This window comes from Maylandia zebra, linkage group LG19 (assembly GCF_041146795.1).
Source record: "Maylandia zebra isolate NMK-2024a linkage group LG19, Mzebra_GT3a, whole genome shotgun sequence".
In the NCBI taxonomy this organism is placed as follows: Eukaryota; Metazoa; Chordata; class Actinopteri; order Cichliformes; family Cichlidae; genus Maylandia; species Maylandia zebra.
Genome location: NC_135185.1, coordinates 4,021,243 through 4,039,984, shown reverse-complemented (window position 1 = coordinate 4,039,984; position 18,742 = coordinate 4,021,243). Strand labels below are relative to the sequence as shown.

Below are 18,742 nucleotides of genomic sequence, written 5' to 3'. Positions count from 1 at the left end.
ACACCCCTCATCTGCAATGACAGCTAGCAAGCTATTATTAACACACATACACGCGCTTGCACACATACGCAGATGCACACACAGACACACACACACATAGATACACATACAGGTATGCACATCAAACTGACAGCCTGGTTATTAACCCCCAGCCCTAAATGAACCCTCACATACATCACAGCAGGACGTATATACGTGTCTTTCTCTGTGTGACAGAGGCCGCGATACCTTTCCAGCTACGGTTTAAAAACAAAGTGAAACATGGTCGACAAAATGAGCAACACTGGGCCTGACGTCGTCAATAAACAAAACAGGAAAATATGAACAAAAAGAAAAAACAAACATTCAGCTATGTAAATGTCACCGAAAGCTGGAGAGAAACTCTGGCTTCAGACAGCAACGGTATCAGGTGGCACATGAGGCCAAAATTTCGACACCAGAGGTCAGGTTTACTGTCATGTGTAACACTGTTGCTTAGCAACAATAAAGATGGAGACATCTATGTTCTCTATGTCAAAAGCTATTAAAAGAGAATTTGTAAACTTGAAATAAAGTCCTGTACAGAAATGTACGAGAAAATGCCGCAGAGGCAGACATGGCTGCTGTCCAGTCCTTGCGCAATTAATAATATTTAATATATTTGGCACTTGTTCAGTTTCCTGATTGTAGCAATGGCAAAAAATTAATAGAAAGATGGGAGAGTAGTGGGGGGTAGTCAAGATTTTTAAGCAGTTTTTACTGCAGAAGGTATACATGGCGTTTCTATGGGCTAACAGTGGTTGATTACTGAAAAAAAAACCTGTGCCTCTGACCCTATTTGTTTATAACTGGGACTCTGAAATACATAATAGAGGCGTTGCTAACATGTCTGCCATTTAATCATCTGTTTTTAAATGTAAGTTTTGAGTTTTAAGAAAAGCAATTGTTTGCTAAAAGCTTTTTTTCCAGCTTTGTCAATAAAAATAAATCAACAAAGATTCAATTTTCTAGAAAATCTAAGACTAGAGATAATGTTTTATTATAAACACTTTCCTGCTTTGGGAATGTCTTAAATTAAACACACTTTAAGTACTAAATAGAAAGTTGTAAATAATTTGATTCTAATTTCCATAAAAATTTAGGGCATAAAATATAAATCATATAAATCATATTTAGGGGAAGAGGGGTAAAGTGAGTTCCATCCACGTCCTGTCCTCAGGTCCTTTCCTGGTGTCACTGCTGACTGACTTCGAAAAATCTACTGTGAATGGAAAAACTTGTAACTCGAGCTCTTGTCCTGGTGAATGAAAGAAGACAGATATTATTAAAAATGAACATTATGTTTGCTGTCAATACTGGCAAGATGGAGCATGTAAAGATTTAAGGGCAGTGGGCCAAGAAGTGAGCCTTGAGTAACACCACAAGAAAACAGGGACAAGTTATACTGGCTTGTGTAGTATCTTTTGATGCTGGGGAAAAAATAATAATGAAAAAAAGCATTTTCCCCAAGTAGGGAAAAACTGTCTTCTTGTTAAAAACCAGTGTGGGGAAAGTGTTTGTCAATGTCACTAATATTTTAGCTCAATGAAATTTCCAAGCAAACAAATGGTTTGAGTTGACTAACAAGCAAGCTATAAAAGCTGGCATATATCAGGTCATTTTTAGCGCATATACCACGACATGAATCATAGTATAAAAACTTCTGTTATTTTTGTTGCATACATTAGAAAATCACTGCTGAAAAATAGCATTTGGGGTTTGGCTGTCTTGCTCTTCACTTAAGAAGCCATTTGAATCAAAGCTCTTTTTTTGCACAGAGAAAGAACCTTGGATGTTTTTTTCCTTTTTACTCTGTGGTGTTTTAAGGCGCAGAAACAGCGTGACAAGTGTTTTAAAAACCCTTTCTGCTTTGACAGCCTGCCAGGCGCTCACACTGAACCCAAATATAAACTGAATTTCTTTTTTCCTGCTTCTCTCTCAGAAGTGTACACACTGTATGCTGAAAACTTAATTAACATTATTTCTTTCCTTTGCAGTCATTAGACACAATTTTTTCATTTTCCATCACTTTATTGTTAGGTGTGGTGGTTGAACACGTAGGATGGGCCACTAAATACAGCAGGGAACTGATTAGAGCTGAGTGGCCACCAGATTACTAGCTAATTGAGCGCTAATGTCTGAGAGGAAGACCGCTCCATGTTTGATTAATGAGACAGTTAGTATAATGTTGTTATTCCTACACTGGGGGTCATACACACACAGGCACACAGTACAATGACAAAGACGGTGGAAATGCACAAAGAAAGCAGACACAAACATGCAAAAACACTAAGTGCTAATCAGTGAATATACACTGAGGTGTGGTGTAAAGTGTAATTTCAAGTACTCATGTTACTACATGAATGAATAAATTTGTAGAAAAAATATACCATACATATTAGTTCTGTCTAAAACCACCACTCCTAACACGGGCAACCAATAGTTCACTCAGCAGTGAGTAGTAAATTGCAATTCTGTGCACTTACAAATAGGGGTTAAAGTGGGTCTTAGTAGGTGTAGTGATGCACTGTGTGGGGAAATGAATTAACTAGACATAATTCACATAAAATTTATGAAGTTGTGATCAGCTGACCTTTGCTTTGAAGCATTCATTTCTCTTTGTGGGTTTAGCCAACGGAATTCAACAAAATATAACCAGATGTTTTACGAGGAATATTTTCCAACCCCTAGATGCAATAAAGCTAGTATAAAAGGTTGAACGCTGAATCAGTGTCATCACTACATTTACCCTTCATGTAACTTAACATTGACGATGTATACCATTTCTGCTGTATTCCTCTATCAGACAAGTAGTGCATCATTGTAAAATTCACTACAATACTGCAAGCTAATCAATTTAGTTTGCAGTATTAAGATAAGATAAGATAACCTTTATTAGTCCCACACAAGGGAAATTTGTTGTGTCACAGCAGAAAGTGAACAGTGCAAAGTTACAGTAGCAAAAATGAAGAAAAACACTGGAATAGGATAGGATAGCAATACTATATCCAATAGAATAAAATACTATGTTGTCAGAAAAATGAGTAAAAAAGTATTTTTGAATAATACAAAATTTGAATACTTCAGTTCATTTTGCAAAGCATTTCACAGTTAAATAATTCAACAATACATTGTATTTGGATGATATATCATTAAAAACTTTAAAATGATTTTTGACAGTAAAGTTACATTCCCAATTTAGCAAATTTCACTTGCTGAGCAGTCCTTACATTTGAAAATAATCGCTCTTCTCATGTTCGCTTTCTGCTTTCGCCATCTCTTAATGTTACTAATTCTTTTTTAGTCCACGAACTTTATACTTAGTAAGCTTACACAAGTAAATGAAGGGCATTTTTCCATTTTGCTTTTCCACTGAGCTACTGTCACTGATGACAAATGTCCTGATTTCAAGTGTGAATCTACTGAAGCAAGGTGGACGCAGCAGCATTCAGAGCAAAAGCAGCGGCTCAGCAAGGTAGTGGTGGGAATAATTGAAGTTACAAGTTTACTCACTTCCAAGCAAATGAAGTCTCTCATTTTTATGGTAGTTTAATTTTAACGGAGAGAGAGAGAATACCAACCAAGGAAGTTATAAATTAATTTGCATGCCACTAAGGATCATATCCAGTCGGCCAGAATAAGTCAACTGTAAACACAGAAGTAGCTTAGGCAGCCCCCCGGCATTTTAAGTATAAAATAACTGCTTAACATTGTACAATAACAATAACTAAAGCAACTTTGTAATTCTTCAGTACCCTGCTGAATATTGTCATATAGTAAGATTGATAATAATATAATATAATCACCTGGGATGTTGGGTTTAGCTTTTCAACCAGCTGCAAAAAGTCCTGCTTTTCCACGGTGTAAATACATCAGTCTTTTCCATTCACTGTTTTTTCTTTATCTCAAATGAAGCGCAGCTAGCAAAAGTAGCTAGCATATATACCTAGCAGGTCCAGCTAGCAAGTGCTCAAGTGGTGCTCGATTGTGTAGCGGGCTCATAGTTGACTGTGTTTCTGTCTCAAGTGGTGAAGCACATTTCAGGGTGGCAGGCTGACATGTGGCTCTCTGACATACCCAGGACTGTAAATGGTAAATGGACTGATTCTTATATAGCGCTTTTCTACTCTCCCAGAGCACTCAAAGCGCTTTATACAACATGCAACATTGTCTTTTTGTTGTGTAGGAAACATAAAGGCATGGTGTTATTATAGTAATGATATTTCGATATGATATTTTTATAGCATGTAAAAAATTGATGACAGTGTTATTGTGGATATGATCTGATAATGGTACAACCCTATTATGTGGTGATATTTTTATGAGATGCTTAAAAAGATGCATTTTTTTCAAATTTTATTTGTCAGATACACAGTTCAACATGCAGTGAAATGCTTGTTTTTTAGCTGCGGGCAGGTTACAGACATGGCAGCACCATTCTAGGGCTTGGTTTTAGCATGGGGGGGTCTAGCCAGGACCCTTGCTGGATACTAGGTGGAAATCGAACTTGCAACTTGCTCCAAAAGTGTGTACCGCTACACTATCCAGCTCTCCTTTGTAATAGACCTAGATTACAAAGTGAGTATATCCATGCCATCACAAAAAAATTACCTATTTTGACAATATTATTCATTAACCTCCCTGGTAGACTTAATTTCCCAAGGTGCTGGAGTGCTGTTCTGGATCATTCTAACCCCCCTTTCCCCATGTTTACAAATCATTGCAATTTTCAGCAATACCGAAACAAAAAAAAGTAGCTCTAAAGCTAACTTAAAAGCCAGTTGAAAATGTTTTGTGATCTACTTTTCAGTGTAAGAGAACATAATGCATGCTGAACCTGACTTCTACAGCAGGGTATAAAAGTTGTGTTAACAAGAAAAGAGCTGATTGCCACCAGCGTGACAGATATTACTCGTATTCTGATAACTCCATTCAGTGTAGACTTCAGAGCTAGCAAAGCTACTTAACCACTTAACAGCAGATTAGTGAAGTCATCTGGTAACTGAGGAGGCAAAGTGATATTTGGATTTGCACACAAAGAGCTTCAGTGTGCTCTGAGGCCTCGGATAATCCTGCTGCTGCTGCTGATCCAATGTCAGCTGCAGGAAATAAACACTGTGGGTCTTGTGGAGGAAGATGGGGCAAGCAGTATTATCAGTGATCGATTTCACAGAGCACAGAAATGGGGCCGCTCAAAAACACAGTGTTCTCCATGTTGTAATAAATAGTTTGCCTTATAATCACAAGTTTCGCAATAAAAGCCTGTCCAGTGAGAGTTTAGGTGAGGCTGTTGAAACACACAGTTAATAAATCGCCCTCATACTCTACTCCCTTTAATAGGTTACTTGAGCCAAATGAAACAAAAATAGATTTTTCCCATGGATTCCTGCTGGTGTTGAGTCATACAGAAAGTTTCTGTTAGATTTGTGAAGCTTTCTCTAAGGTTTCTGGATTATGACAGGGATCATAGAGAAAAGAAAAATTATGTTTTTGTTTTGATTTGAACCTTTAAAATAACTGTTCATCATGTGGGGAAATACTTCTTCAAGTATTTTCCCACATGAAAATGGATGCCGTGTCTGCTTATTAGAGGATAGTTTTGTTTTGACCTGGTGTTCACTGTTATTTTTGCAGCTCTGTGAGAATTGCTAACTTCACACTTTGTACCTATTATTTGTGCAGAGTACAACAGGACAACAAAAGTAAATTAAAGTTAAAAAGAAAGATATAGCTAATGAAAAGCCCTGCAGTTTTAGATCCATGACATGATTAAATGATCTCAGGGACCTACTAGGGACATATGGCTGTTCACTGATGTAAGCTGGTGCGTGGCCAAGAACTCTGAAAGTCAGAACCAGAATCTTTAAATTAACTCGGGATTCAATGCAGCAATTTGACATGAGAACACTTAGAAGATTAAGTCAGAAGCAGCTTTCTGAACACCTGCAGATTTTTCAGGGATTGTTTGTTTAGACAAATAATTTATTTCAAATAAATAACGCATGTTTATTCATTTCCCGCAAATAATTCAACACAATTCTGTGGGCTACATAAGTTAAAGAACAAAGCATCGATCTTATCCCACTAGTCTCAATCCAATACCATTGATATATGATACGACATCCATCCCCCCACCTCTAAAGGTAACTACATCAGTGGTTTACAATTTTAGACATTATAAAACATGGAGGTCTGCAGGAAAAATTTAGTCAATGGGCAAACTCTCCAAAACCAGTATCCTGTATCGTTAGGCCACCAAATGGCCAAACCTGTGCAAAAAGCCTTTGGTCTTATAGAAGTCTATAGAAAAACAACTTTCTGACTTCACCTCTATAAATCTCCAAAAGTTGATTCTGTTCATCTGGATGTAGCGTTTTGTGGGAGAAACGTTTCGTCTCTCATCCAAGTGACTTCTTCAGTCTCAGCTGACTGCAGGTTTCAATCTTATAAACAGTACATTTGCATAATGACTGAAACCAGCCCACTGAAGGAACAATGGGCTGGGAGGTCAGTTCTTTAATCTTAATTATGCAAATTCTCATGACCATTGATCAACAACCACTGACCAAAACCCACTGAACAAAGACTACTGATCAATGGCCATGAGTACCATTCACAGAGATTTGGGGAATGGCTGCAATCACAGCATTGTAAGATGGCGAAAGATGTACCCTTAGGCCCCCTCCTCGATTAGGAGATGGTCTTTCCCTTTTCATGTAAATGGCCTCCTTGACTCTGCCCTCAAACCAGCGTTCCTCCCTGTCCAGGATGTGTACATCCTCATCCTTGAGTGTCCACTGGCCTGTAGGTGTAAATAGACTGCAGAGTCCTGGCCAGAACAAGGTAGTTCTTCTGTGTTGTGCCATCTGCTTCGCCAGAGGTTGTTTGGTTTCCCCGATGTATAAATCCTGGCAATCCTCCTGGCACTTAACAGCGTACACTATGTTACTCTGTTTGTGTTGGCGGACCCGATCCTTGGGGTGGACCAATTTTTGGCGCAGCATGTTTTGGGGTTTAAAAGCCACAGAGACCTGGTGTTTTGAAAAAATGCGTCTTAACTGCTCCGATACTCCTGACACATATCACTACAGGTTTTCGCTTGGGCAGCGATTGTCCTTCTCTCCTGGATCGGCTGGAGTGTTCTTTAGGTGCCTTTCCAGCTTTGACAAAAGTCCAGCTGGGATAACCACATTTACTCAGGTCCTTCTTCATGTGCTGTTCTTCTGCCTCCCTGGCCGCTGTGTCAGTGGGGATGGTGTTCGCTCTGTGTTGTAGCGTCTTAATGACACCCAGTTTGTGCTCCAGTGGATGATGAGAGTCAAACCTTAAATACTGATCCGTATGTGTAGGTTTCCGGTACACGTCAGCTTTTAGATGTCCCCCATTACTGATGGAATGAGTAATGTCGTGAGAGTTTGCATAATTAAGATTAAAGAACTGACCTCCCAGCCCATTGTTCCTTCAGTGGGCTGGTTTCAGTCATTATGCAAATGTACTGTTTATAAGATTGGGGAAACCTGCAGTCAGCTGAGACTGAAGAAGTCACTTGGATGAGTGACGAAACGTTTCTCCCACAAAACGCTACGTCCAGATGAACAGAATCAACTTTTGGAGATTTATTTTCCTGGATGATTGAGAATGTATCAAGACCTCTATAAATACTTTCTTGTTGAGTTTATGAGTCTATTAAGTCTGTTTTGTAAACCTTCATCTTTTTAAATGGAGGATGAGTTATAGCATCTAACCCCCCACTAACAATGCTAACAAGTTGTCAATTAAAAGTCTTTAGCCAATGGGTAGGTGTTTTTTGCAGCCAAGATCGTGAAAGAGCAAACACTTCAAAAACCTTCAGAACTGGACTAATGAAACCAGTGGGTGAATGTGGAAGTTTTAGTGCCCTCTGCACTTTCAATGGTTTCCTGTCCCTATAGTTTCTGCCCCACTGTGGATGTGGATCCCTGAGATCTGGGCTGCTTACGGCTTACGGCTATGACATCCCTTGGGTGCTGGATCAGTGGAGTGGGATGGCTGTGAACGGGGTTGGGTTGACGTTGGGGGTGGCGGGGGCCATTTTCACCCAGGTCTCCTACCAAGTGGGATTGTGCTTCTTTTAATACACAGCACAAGCTTAGCACTCATCTGTACAGGATGTCGTTAATAATTACATAGAATACAACAAGATTCACTAGAGACATTGGAGGTGGGCTAGAATGGTATTGCATATTGCAGGTTGAGTTGCCTGGCAGTAATATTATTGGCACCCCTCACTTAGATTATTCTACAGATGTTCCCCAATCACGGAATTAGGAGACATACCTAAATAAATTGTTTATACTGTAGATTATAGAGAAAAAAATACACGGAGTATGGTTGATATAAATGTCCTGGGGGGTGGGGTTGTGCTGTTAGTATGCTTCGTTGTTCACCTCCTACTGTTTCTCTCTTCATCATGGTGGGGTTCGTCCTCTTGGGGTCTGGTCCTCTGTCATTCTCAGCGGGAGGGCCTGGACTGATGTGCTTCTCCTGGTGGCTCCATGGGAGAATGGTGTGCAGTGGTGTGTTGGGTGCCAGTAGTGCTGCATGCCCAGTACTGTGGCATCTGATTGGGCAGGGTCCATGCTGGAGGTTTGGGGCAGTGTGGCAGAAGATGAGTGGGGGTTGGTGGATCCTGCCAGTTATGTTTTTCCCTATCTCTTCTGCCTCCCCGTGCTGCACTGGCCTGCACGGTGTGTGCCTGGGGTCCTCCTGGCGGGCCCGATGCTTGTCTCCTACATTTGTCCCTCTGGAGTTGGTGTGCAGCTCACCCAGTGTGGCTTGGTCACACCGTGCCACTAGGGTGGTGCGTTGGTACCCTGTTTGTGCTGGTTGGTGTCCTTCCTAGAGTCTTTTTCCTGTCCTGTGACTCTTATGGTGCTATGGGCTCTTGTTATTGGCTGTTTGTGTTGCATGGATGGATTCACAATGAGCTCTCTGGCTTCAATTAGGCCAGGGGTGCTCAATACGTCGATCGCGATCGACCAGTCGATCGCAAAGGTAGTATTGGTAGATCGCATGGCATTAAAAAAATAGATGCCAGCCTATCATCCATCCCGTCACTTGATTGATACAGGGAAGCCAGTCAGATGACATCGGATTTTTTTCTGACGCTTAGGTCGCTGCGCATGTGCAAACAGCGGCGCGAAGTGTAGTAAAACTGACAAGCTAGTCAGCGAGTTAACTCCAATTTTTAGCTCTCGGTTTTTTCTAAACCTAAGAAAGGGTTAAAAATGAGTGAGGGAGCTGGACCAAGTAAGAAGACAAAAACGTATCACTTTCATACGGAATGGGAGGAAGACTTTTTTTTCACGATGTCATTTTCGAAGTGCGTTTGCCTCATCTGCCAGGCTGCCATCGCAATGCCAAAGAAGGGAAATGTGGAGCGGCATTTTCGAACTGTTCACGGAAAATACGACACTACATTCCCGCCGAAAAGCGAGCTAAGAAAGAAAAAGGTGAAGGAACTAAAATCCCAGTTGTCCGGACAGCAGTCATTTTTCACACAACAAACTTCAAAAGCGAAAGCCGCCACCGAAGCATCGTTCCGGGTGAGTCACATCATCGTTAAAAACAAGAAGTCTTTTCAAGATGGAGAGATGGTAAAAGAGGCATTCGTTGAAGCAGCTGACTCATTGTTCCGAGACTTTAAAAATAAGGCAGAAATAACATCTTCGATCAAAGCTCTCCAGCTGTCAAGAAGTACAGTTACACGGCGCTGTGAAGCCATGGCGGAGGATTTAACCCAGCAACTTTGGAAGGACATCGGAGATTGCCAGTGTTTCTCACTGCAGTTGGACGAATCTACGGACGTGAGTGACACAGCCCAGGTGTGCATTTTCATTCGTATGGTGTTTACTGATATCACTGCAAAAGAAGAGCTATTAACAGTCCTGCCCATGAAAGAACAGACGCGAGGAGAGGACATATTTCAGTCGTTCAAAAACTTTATCGAGAAAACCCAGCTCCCAGTGTACAAATTGGTGTCTATTACCACAGATGGAGCACCCGCAATGGTTGGCCGCTTGAATGGATTTATTGCCAAGTGCAGGCAGGACGATGCTTTCCCGGACTTCCTAAATTACCATTGCATAATCCACCAACAAGCGTTATGCGCTAAAATGCTCAACATGAAGGAGATCATGAATGTTGCAACGAAGATCGCCTGTTCTATTCGCGCCAGATCTCTTCAAAGACGGTTATTTCGTGCACATCTGGAGAAGGCTGACTGCGACCACTCTGAGTTGTTGCTACACACTGACGTGAGGTGGCTTAGTCGAGGGAAATTCCTGCAAAGATTTCGAGAGCTCTGTCCGGAGATTAAGGAGTTTTTCCGTGTAGCTGGACAAGCAGAATACATGCAACTTAATGACGGTCAGTGGCTGTTAGACTTGGCATTTTTAACCGATCTGACAAACATGTTGAATGACCTTAATCTACAGCTGCAAGGAAAAGACAAAACAGTGATCAACATGATCAGCTCAGTTAATGCTTTCAAACGAAAGATGCAACATCTCTCTTTAAAGCTGCAGCGCCATGATTTGATAAACTTTCAAAACCTGGCGTCAGAGCTGGAGATTCAGGGGATGGCCTGTTTGCAACTTGACAGTGCACGCTACACAGAGCAGATTGACAATTGTCTGTCAGAGTTTGACAAACGCTTTCAAGACTTTTCTTTGCTCGAGCCAGTCGCTACCTTCATGTGCTATCCTTTTCGGGAAGATGCTGATGTCGATTCACTCGCATCAAAAATTGCAAAACTATTTCACCTGAACTCTTCTGGAGTGGAAGATGAGATTTTGACACTACAAGCCGACATTGAGCTGAAGTCCAGAGATCATGGACAGTTCTGGAACTTACTCACAGAAGTAAAGTACCCCAACATGAGGAAATGTGCTGCCTCTTTGACTGCATTATTCGGCTCCACTTATTTATGTGAGTCATCATTTTCCCACATGAACATCATTAAGTCCAAGTACCGTTCCACCATGACTGATGAACATTTGGAAGTGTGTTTGAGGCTGGCCGTCAGCAGCTACTGTCCGGACTATCTCACTGCTGATTCAATTCAGTGCAAGTCATCAGAGTAAACTCAGGTAATGACAAAAAATTTACATTGTTAATTGTGTTGTGAAATATTGGATATTGCGGTTATGCATGTATATACATTGTAGATATAAAGAATCCTCAATATATTTATAAATAAGTATATGTTTTGGATTTTTGTAGTGGGTAGATCATGTTGACTTGGTCATTTTATAAGTAGCTCACATGCGGAAAAAGTGTGAGCACCCCTGAATTAGGCCTTGGTGCATGCCTTGGGGCTTTGGTGGAAGCCTCCCTGGATGTTTTCTAGTTCTAGATGCTGTTGTACATTCCGGCTCAATCTTGATCTTCACTGTGGGTCTTTGGTTCTCTGGGTTACACTGCCTGCTGTTGTTTCCTCTTTCTTCTCTCTCCCGGTTTGATTGCTTATTTGGGGGTTTTTGGATATCATTTTGGTACATTTTACCTTCTTAGATAGTATGTGGCTGTTGGCAGTTTTGGGAGAGGAATGTTGGGGAAGAACTTGTTTACATGCTCACAAGAGGAAAAAAAAAAAGAACTAGTGACAAATCAGAATAACACAAAGTGACTGGTGTCTCACCCTGTACTGGTTTCACAAATGACATTTCAGTTTAGTGCCTCTTTCACCTCCTGGATTGTGACACCTGTCAGTACTTTTCTGAATCACACACATGTGGAGACACACACAAAAAGAAACCAGTGTGTGACATCTTGTTAGCTACTATCATTTTTTCATCTTTAAGATTTATATTATATCTGTAATCATTTTAGTTGCTCAACTTAAATGCATTCACTTCACACTGGTTACAGATAATGTAGGCTAGATCTCTTTCTCCTGTCACCCACTTAATGTGAAGACATCCACCAAGCACATGTCCGCTGTTCCATCTGAGCCTCACAATTAACATTTTAGTAGGTGGACAGCCCTACATTAAATTTAATTTTAATTTAAATTAGGATTAGGGAACTTGCATCGAAAATTGTTCCAGTAGAAAACTCCAGGTTTAACAACCTCTCTATGAATTGTAGTCATTACCTATACTCTGTTCTTCCCTTGTTTCTTGTTCCCTTTGATGACCTGTCAAGGCGTGTGCTTTTTGCCTTTTTTTTCTAGTTTAAATATGTTTGTCAGTATTATATCCTCCAGTGAACAGACCGTTGTATTATATTTGGGAAAATGTAATTGCAAAGATATGTATGCTTTTGTATAACTGAAAACAAAAGCAAAAATTCAAAAAAATCCATATCATTAAAAGAATCAAATACTTCAGCTCAGCAGCTTTAACAGTACTTGTTAAACAGTTGTTAACAGTACTTGCTGACAACAGTAGTTGTCAACAAACAACAACCACGATCAGAGATAAAGTACTCAATCCCAGAAAAGTAATGGAACTAACATGGTAATATAACTGAAAGTAACAAGTGACTTATAGATGAATTTGGGTTTTTTGAGGGGTTTAGAGGAAGGATTCAAAGGATTATTGTACTGAGAATCTGTCTTCTCTGTGAGAAGAGAACCCTTCCTGTGCTCTCTCCACAAACTCACTTCCTCAACAATACTGCTATTCACAGTGACCACTAGATGGTGCCAAAGGGAATACAAAATAAACAAATGCTCTGTTTCCAATATACAAACACTAATTAGAGTTATATTTTATAAAAGATGTCTAAGAAAATTCAGAATTAATCATATAATCACCAATTGAAGTACTTCTATGCATTAAATTTTATTATTGAGCTGGGGTTTTTTTTCTTCACTTCACGGATAATATACAAAGGACAGCATCATGTATACTTCCATACTGTATTCAGAGGTTGTTTGAGACATGTGACATTTAATTTAAAGTATTATGAGTAACAATATGAGAAAGGTAGTTGCAATACACACTAATATTTGAGCTTATATATTTTCTATTTACCTTGTGTTCTTTAAATAATGACAATAAAAATTACCATTATCAGTCTTTTTCAGCCTAGTCTGCTTACATTTTCTACACACATTTCATTGGGTTTGTTTTTATATTATGGTAATAGTTTTTACTATGACCTTATATTCAATGTTTTGATCCACAAGGCAATGAATGAAGTCAAAGATGATGTTGGCTGACAGCATTTAAGAATGTTTTAGAGATGAAATATTGTTTTTCAATTCAGTTTTTTTTATACAGCGCCAAATCACAACAGGCGCCTCAAGGCACTTTATATTGTAAGGTAGACCCTAGAATAATACATACAGAGAAAAACCCAACAATCATATGACTCTCTCTAGGAGCAAGCACTTTGGTGACAGTGGGAAGGAAAAACTCCCTTTTAACAGGAAAAAATCTCCAGCAGAATCAGGGAGGGGCAACCACCTGCTGGGACCGGTTGGGGTGAGAGAAGCAAGAGAGGATAAAATACATGTTTTTGAGCATGATAAACGTGTTGTAAAAATCTGATATAATATGATGATATTGTACAGACTTCTCAGCTTGACTGATGAAAGATCAAGATGAGCAAGCCCCGACATAAGCTAAATTCATCCATCCATCCTCATCCGCTTTATCCGGGCCGGGTCGCGGGGGCAGCAGCCTAAGCAAAGAGGCCCAGACCTCCCTCTCCCCAGCCACCTCCTCCAGCTTATCCGGGGGAACACCAAGGCGTTCCCAGGCCAGCCGAGAGATATAATCTCTCCAGCGTGTCCTGGGTCTGCCCCGGGGCCTACTCCCGGTGGGACATGCCTGGAACACCTCACCCAGGAGGCGCCCAGGGGGCATCCTTGTCAGATGCCCAAACCACCTCAGCTGGCTCCTTTCGATGTGGAGCAGCTCTACTCTGAGCCCCCTCCCGGATGGCCGAACTTCTCACCCTATCTCTAAGGGAGAGGCCAGCCACCCTTCGGAGGAAGCTCATTTCTGCCGCTTGTATCCGCGATCTCGTTCTTTCGGTCACTACCCACAGCTCGTGGCCATAGGTGAGGGTAGGGACGTAGATCGACCGGTAAATTGAGAGCTTTGCTTTTACACTCAGCTCCCTCTTCACCACGATGGACCGGTGCAGCGTCTGCATTACTGCAGCTGCAGCCCCAATCCGTCTGTCGATCTCCAGCTCCCTTCTCCCATCACTAGCGAACAAGACCCCGAGAAACTAAATTCACTAGTATGTTAATAGAAAACTGCTCTTCATTACTTTCTCTTCAAATCACATCTATTTGATGAAATAGGTTGAACAGAAACCTTTTTTATTGATAAAATCATTTCAAGTTGAGTCTTATGATGATGTGTCTGGTTGCATCACAGTTTTCATCTGTTCTAATGGATAGACATTTCAAAGTAACCTTTCGTGCACCAATTTGTCACCATCTGTTTATCCAGTCAGAGGCGCTCTTAAAGGGACAGTCAATCTAAAACTTCTTCTGCTCCTCCCACTGTGTTTGCACTCCAAAAGATCCAAACACTGACCTGGAGCTCCATCAAAATAGAAAAACAGGAAGTTCGGGATGACAGACGACAGTGAAAATATTTCCGCCTCCTCTTAGTCTTTTTTCCCTCTCTTCCTCCTTGTCTATCATTAAAGGTGTTGATGGGAGCAGACAGATAAAAAGATGGAGATGGAGAGATTCAAACACATGAACACAATCTGTCACTCTCCTAAATATACCTCCAACACTCTCCCTCACTTCTTACATTTTCAACTCTGTATCCTTCGTATTCTCATTCCTTTATGATGATTTCTCGCCGTGTTAATCTTTCTCTACTTCTTTACTCTTATTTCATCCTTCATCTCTGTTGCGCTCCACATTTTAGATTTGTTTTCCATTTTATCTTCAATTTTTTGCCCTTCCCCTTGATATTTTTATTCAACTTCTTTATTCAGCAACTACTCAAATTTACTCAACTTTTGCATTTCCTTTTTCATTTATCCTATAGCTACTCATGACTAATCAAGTGCCAGTTTCTAAAATAGTAAGGAAAAATTTATCCTTTTTTGTGTTTTCTCATCATTTTCTCATCATTTAATTAAGAAAACATAAAGCCACCGATGTGTTTACCCTTGACAGTCCAGTAAAGCCTTTAGAGGAGTCATGGATTTACATGTCAGTGGCATGTAAATGTGGGAGTCATCTACATAGCAGTGAAATTAGATGCCATGTTTTTCGTTTTTTAGTAAACTGAGCCCAATGGGAGCATAACATGTATATTGTTTATAATGTTATGATGATCCCTCCTTTGCAGTTTGATATTTCAAACATCACAGACTGTATAATTGAGTCTTTTCATAAACCTTGAGTAAGATACCTGCATATAGCTAAAAATAACAGCAAACTCTCTTTAAACATTCATCAAATCAGCAAATATAAGAACTGGTCTTAGACAGTCTGATCATAGACAAACCTGTGAAGAGACAATGTATTTTTTGTAAATGAAATTCATTTTGTTATAAAAATATAAACAAACAACAGGATATAGGACAGAACCTTTTTTATTGAAGCACACAGAGTTGACATAAATTCACAATATGTATTAAACATTTTGTTTAGCATTGACAAACCTCGATTGCTTGAAAAGAATGAACTACTTTTTGATTTGTGAGACCTTTCACCATTCGATATGATGTTTTGTACTGTCCTTTATGGTTTTGTTTCTTTTGTTTTTGTTTATCCTTGTATTTAAAGGCCAAATAAATAAAGACATTTTCAAATACTATGCTGTGTATTTAAGGATTTACAGATGAAGGACAAAGAGCAGCGTTAAAAACATAAACCGAATGAAATGTTTGCAGTTAATACAGGCCCATGTGGAGCTCAAAACAAACAAACAAACAAACAAACAAACAAGCAAGCATGAGAAAACACATTTCAGACAGTAGGGCTAACATAATGTGTTTCAATGTTTTGTGAGCTTCAGGTCAGCTAGTTTGATTTTGCTCTTTTTGACTCCTTCTCTTTTCTCCCTTTCTGCCCCTTTCATCACCCCCTCATCTCCACCTGAGCCTGACTGTCAGTCAAACATGGAGGGTGGTGGAGGAGACAGATGGAGGTGAAGGAGGAGGCCTCGGTGCTGCTGGCAATCAGTCTGTGTGATTCTATATGTGTCTATACATACTGTGCTGAATATATGTTCAGACTAAACATGGAGGGTGACTGCAGATGGAGGCGACAAGGTCACGTCAGCCAGTCTGCCTCTGCTCCATGCATCTCTGAACACTATAGAAAACACACTTACTCTCATGGACACTTACAGAAGCAGAAAGTTGAAGGATTTCTGTTTTCCTCTTCAGTATCAACATCACAAAATTTTAAATATAAACATAAATAAACAGGAAAGACATTGATTTAGAAACATGCAAAATCCATCAATTCCTCAACTTTGACTTTATTTCACATTTTACGCTAAATTTCCTTACAATTAACATATTTTGACTTTTCATTTCAGAGTTATACTAAATTTGATGTTTTACCTTTTTACTTTATTTCAGGAATTTCTAATTCATTGCTTGGAGTTTTCAGTTTCCTAATTACTATTATAGGGTTTTCACCTTGGAATATATGCTGCTGTGATTTGGCTCTATACAAATAAGATAAAATAGAATTGAATTAATTATATTCTATTAGTTTTTATAATTTTTGTCTTTGTTATGAGGGGTTTTTTGTTTAGAGTTCTTAGTTTAATATTTGTAGCCTTTTTACTTGTTACCTTTGTAATTTGCAAACACCTTCCGTGTTTAGTATTGTTCAGATTTTTTATCCTTGGGGTTTATTAGCCTTCCTGATGTTTTTCTGTGTTTTGCCAAGGCTTGTTTGTCTCTGTTTAGGTTATTTCACAGTGATTTCTATCTGTGTCTTGTTCCTAGTTTTGTTACCCATTGTTACTTTTACCTGTTCTTTATTCCCCACATTTTTATCCTCTTGCCTTGATTTCCCTCAGTGTGACTTAAAATGAATAGCTGTTTTTATTACTCCTTTGTTGTGTAGTACTATTTTCTGTGCCTAAATGTTTCTCCATATATTTTTCTGCATTTCTGGAATTCCATTCCTTTACTGTTTGGGATTTTCGTTTGGGATGTTAAAAAGAACTGAAAAATACCCATGAATGCTTTTTTTCAAAATCGAATGGCTAGCATGCACTATAATCTTAACTGTAAGTGTAAGTGGTTTGCCAATGACCTGTTTGGTGTTAAGAAGTCAACTATTATCAATAGAGCTGGGTATCGTCACTGATTTCTAGAATCGATTCGATCCTGATTCAATTCGATTAGAATTGGGGAAATTTTGCCTCAGACAGTCAGAAATATTATAATTCAGATCATGCATCAGTACATTTCCATATTTTTATATCTATAAAAAGAAAACTGACACTTGTGAGACTTTATCAAAGGTGTAAGCATTACAGCAGATGCTTTTGTGTCAAAGTAACTGAGGATAAAACACAGAAAAACATGAAGGCGATTTTCCTGGCCTGGGATTTTATAAAAATATTCTGCAGTTGATCAAAAACGAAAGAAAACCATTAATCAACATATGAACATTACCTGATGCTGCTGAAGGGAAGCAGAGCAAAGCTACAGAGCTTTTATTAGAGACACAGCTAAGCGTTTTGCAATTTTGCATAATTTAAAGTTTACATTTGTTCAGCATTGAACAGCAGAAATGAGGCTTTCTTTTCGGAAGTAAAAGGGAACAAACAGCGGCCGACAGCGCTGCAAGCAACGGTAGACTGATGCGTAACAAGCATGCGAATAACGCAGAAAACAGAGATTTAGACAGGAAATTGTTCTTGAAGTATAGTACTGAGAGAGAGAGAGAGAGAGAGAGAGAGAGAGTGAGAGCTCTGCATGGAGTGTGATTTTTATCGTGGTGGAAGCAAAACAGCAAAAGTAAGAGGGAATTCATGACGATGTGTTAGGATGCCTGGGTCGTTGACCCAGGGTTTTTGAGTTTATTATTTATTATTTCTAGTTTTTGGTTTCTTTGAGTTCTGTCTTATGGTTTATGTCTCTGTCTTCTCTAGTTGCTCTGTCTCCCCTGTCAGCTGTATCCCTTTGTCTAGTTCGCGTCTCTGTGTATCCTTAGTTGCTATATCCCCGTGTCCAGTCAGTGTCTGTGTCTGCCCTGGTCCCACGTCTCTGTTCCCTCTGTTGTAGTGCCTGCATGTGAGTCTGTGTCTTTTGTTCAGTCTGTGTTATGGGTTTCCTGTTTTACTTTGAAAGTCCATGTCTGATGTTAATGTGTCTGGTTTTGCTTCCCCTTGTCTCGTTAGGCCTGATTTGCCCCAGCTGTGTTTCCCTCCTGTTACCCATTCCCTGATTGCTCCCTCTGTGTATTTGAGCCCTGTGTTTCTTTGTGTCTGTGTTGCTATCTACTGTTTACCTATAGCTGTGTGTTCTGTCAGTCCACCGGTGTAAGTTTATTTTGATTTTTCCCCAGTTATGTTATGTTTGAGTTCAGCATTAAAGCTATTTCAGTTTACGTTTGTCTCTGGAGTCTGCACACAGCCGTCACTTAACACGATGCTTACGTGAAGCGTAGTTTGGATCTTCTTTTGCTGCTGGTTCAGTCAATATTGTTTGGAGAGAGATAAAAACCTGCAGCCTCAGAATCGAGCGCAAAAAGGCGCCGATCGTGTCCGTGCCGTCGGGTGAGAAA

At 39.8% G+C, this 18,742-nt stretch overlaps 1 protein-coding gene across 1 annotated transcript; it reads left to right on the top strand.

Annotated features, from left to right (window-relative positions):
- The first annotated feature begins 9,365 nt into the window (after positions 1 to 9,365).
- LOC143414134 (general transcription factor II-I repeat domain-containing protein 2-like) lies at positions 9,366 to 11,141 on the top strand. Its single transcript, XM_076877852.1, has one exon. It carries the CDS (start codon positions 9,366 to 9,368, stop codon positions 11,139 to 11,141), a length of 1,776 nt encoding a protein of 591 aa, XP_076733967.1.
- The last annotated feature ends 7,601 nt before the right edge of the window (positions 11,142 to 18,742 follow it).

Coding starts and splice junctions, on each gene's coding strand:
- LOC143414134 (XM_076877852.1), top strand. CDS start 9,366: ATGTCATTTTCGAAGTGCGTTTGCCTCATCTGCCAGGCTGCCATCGCA.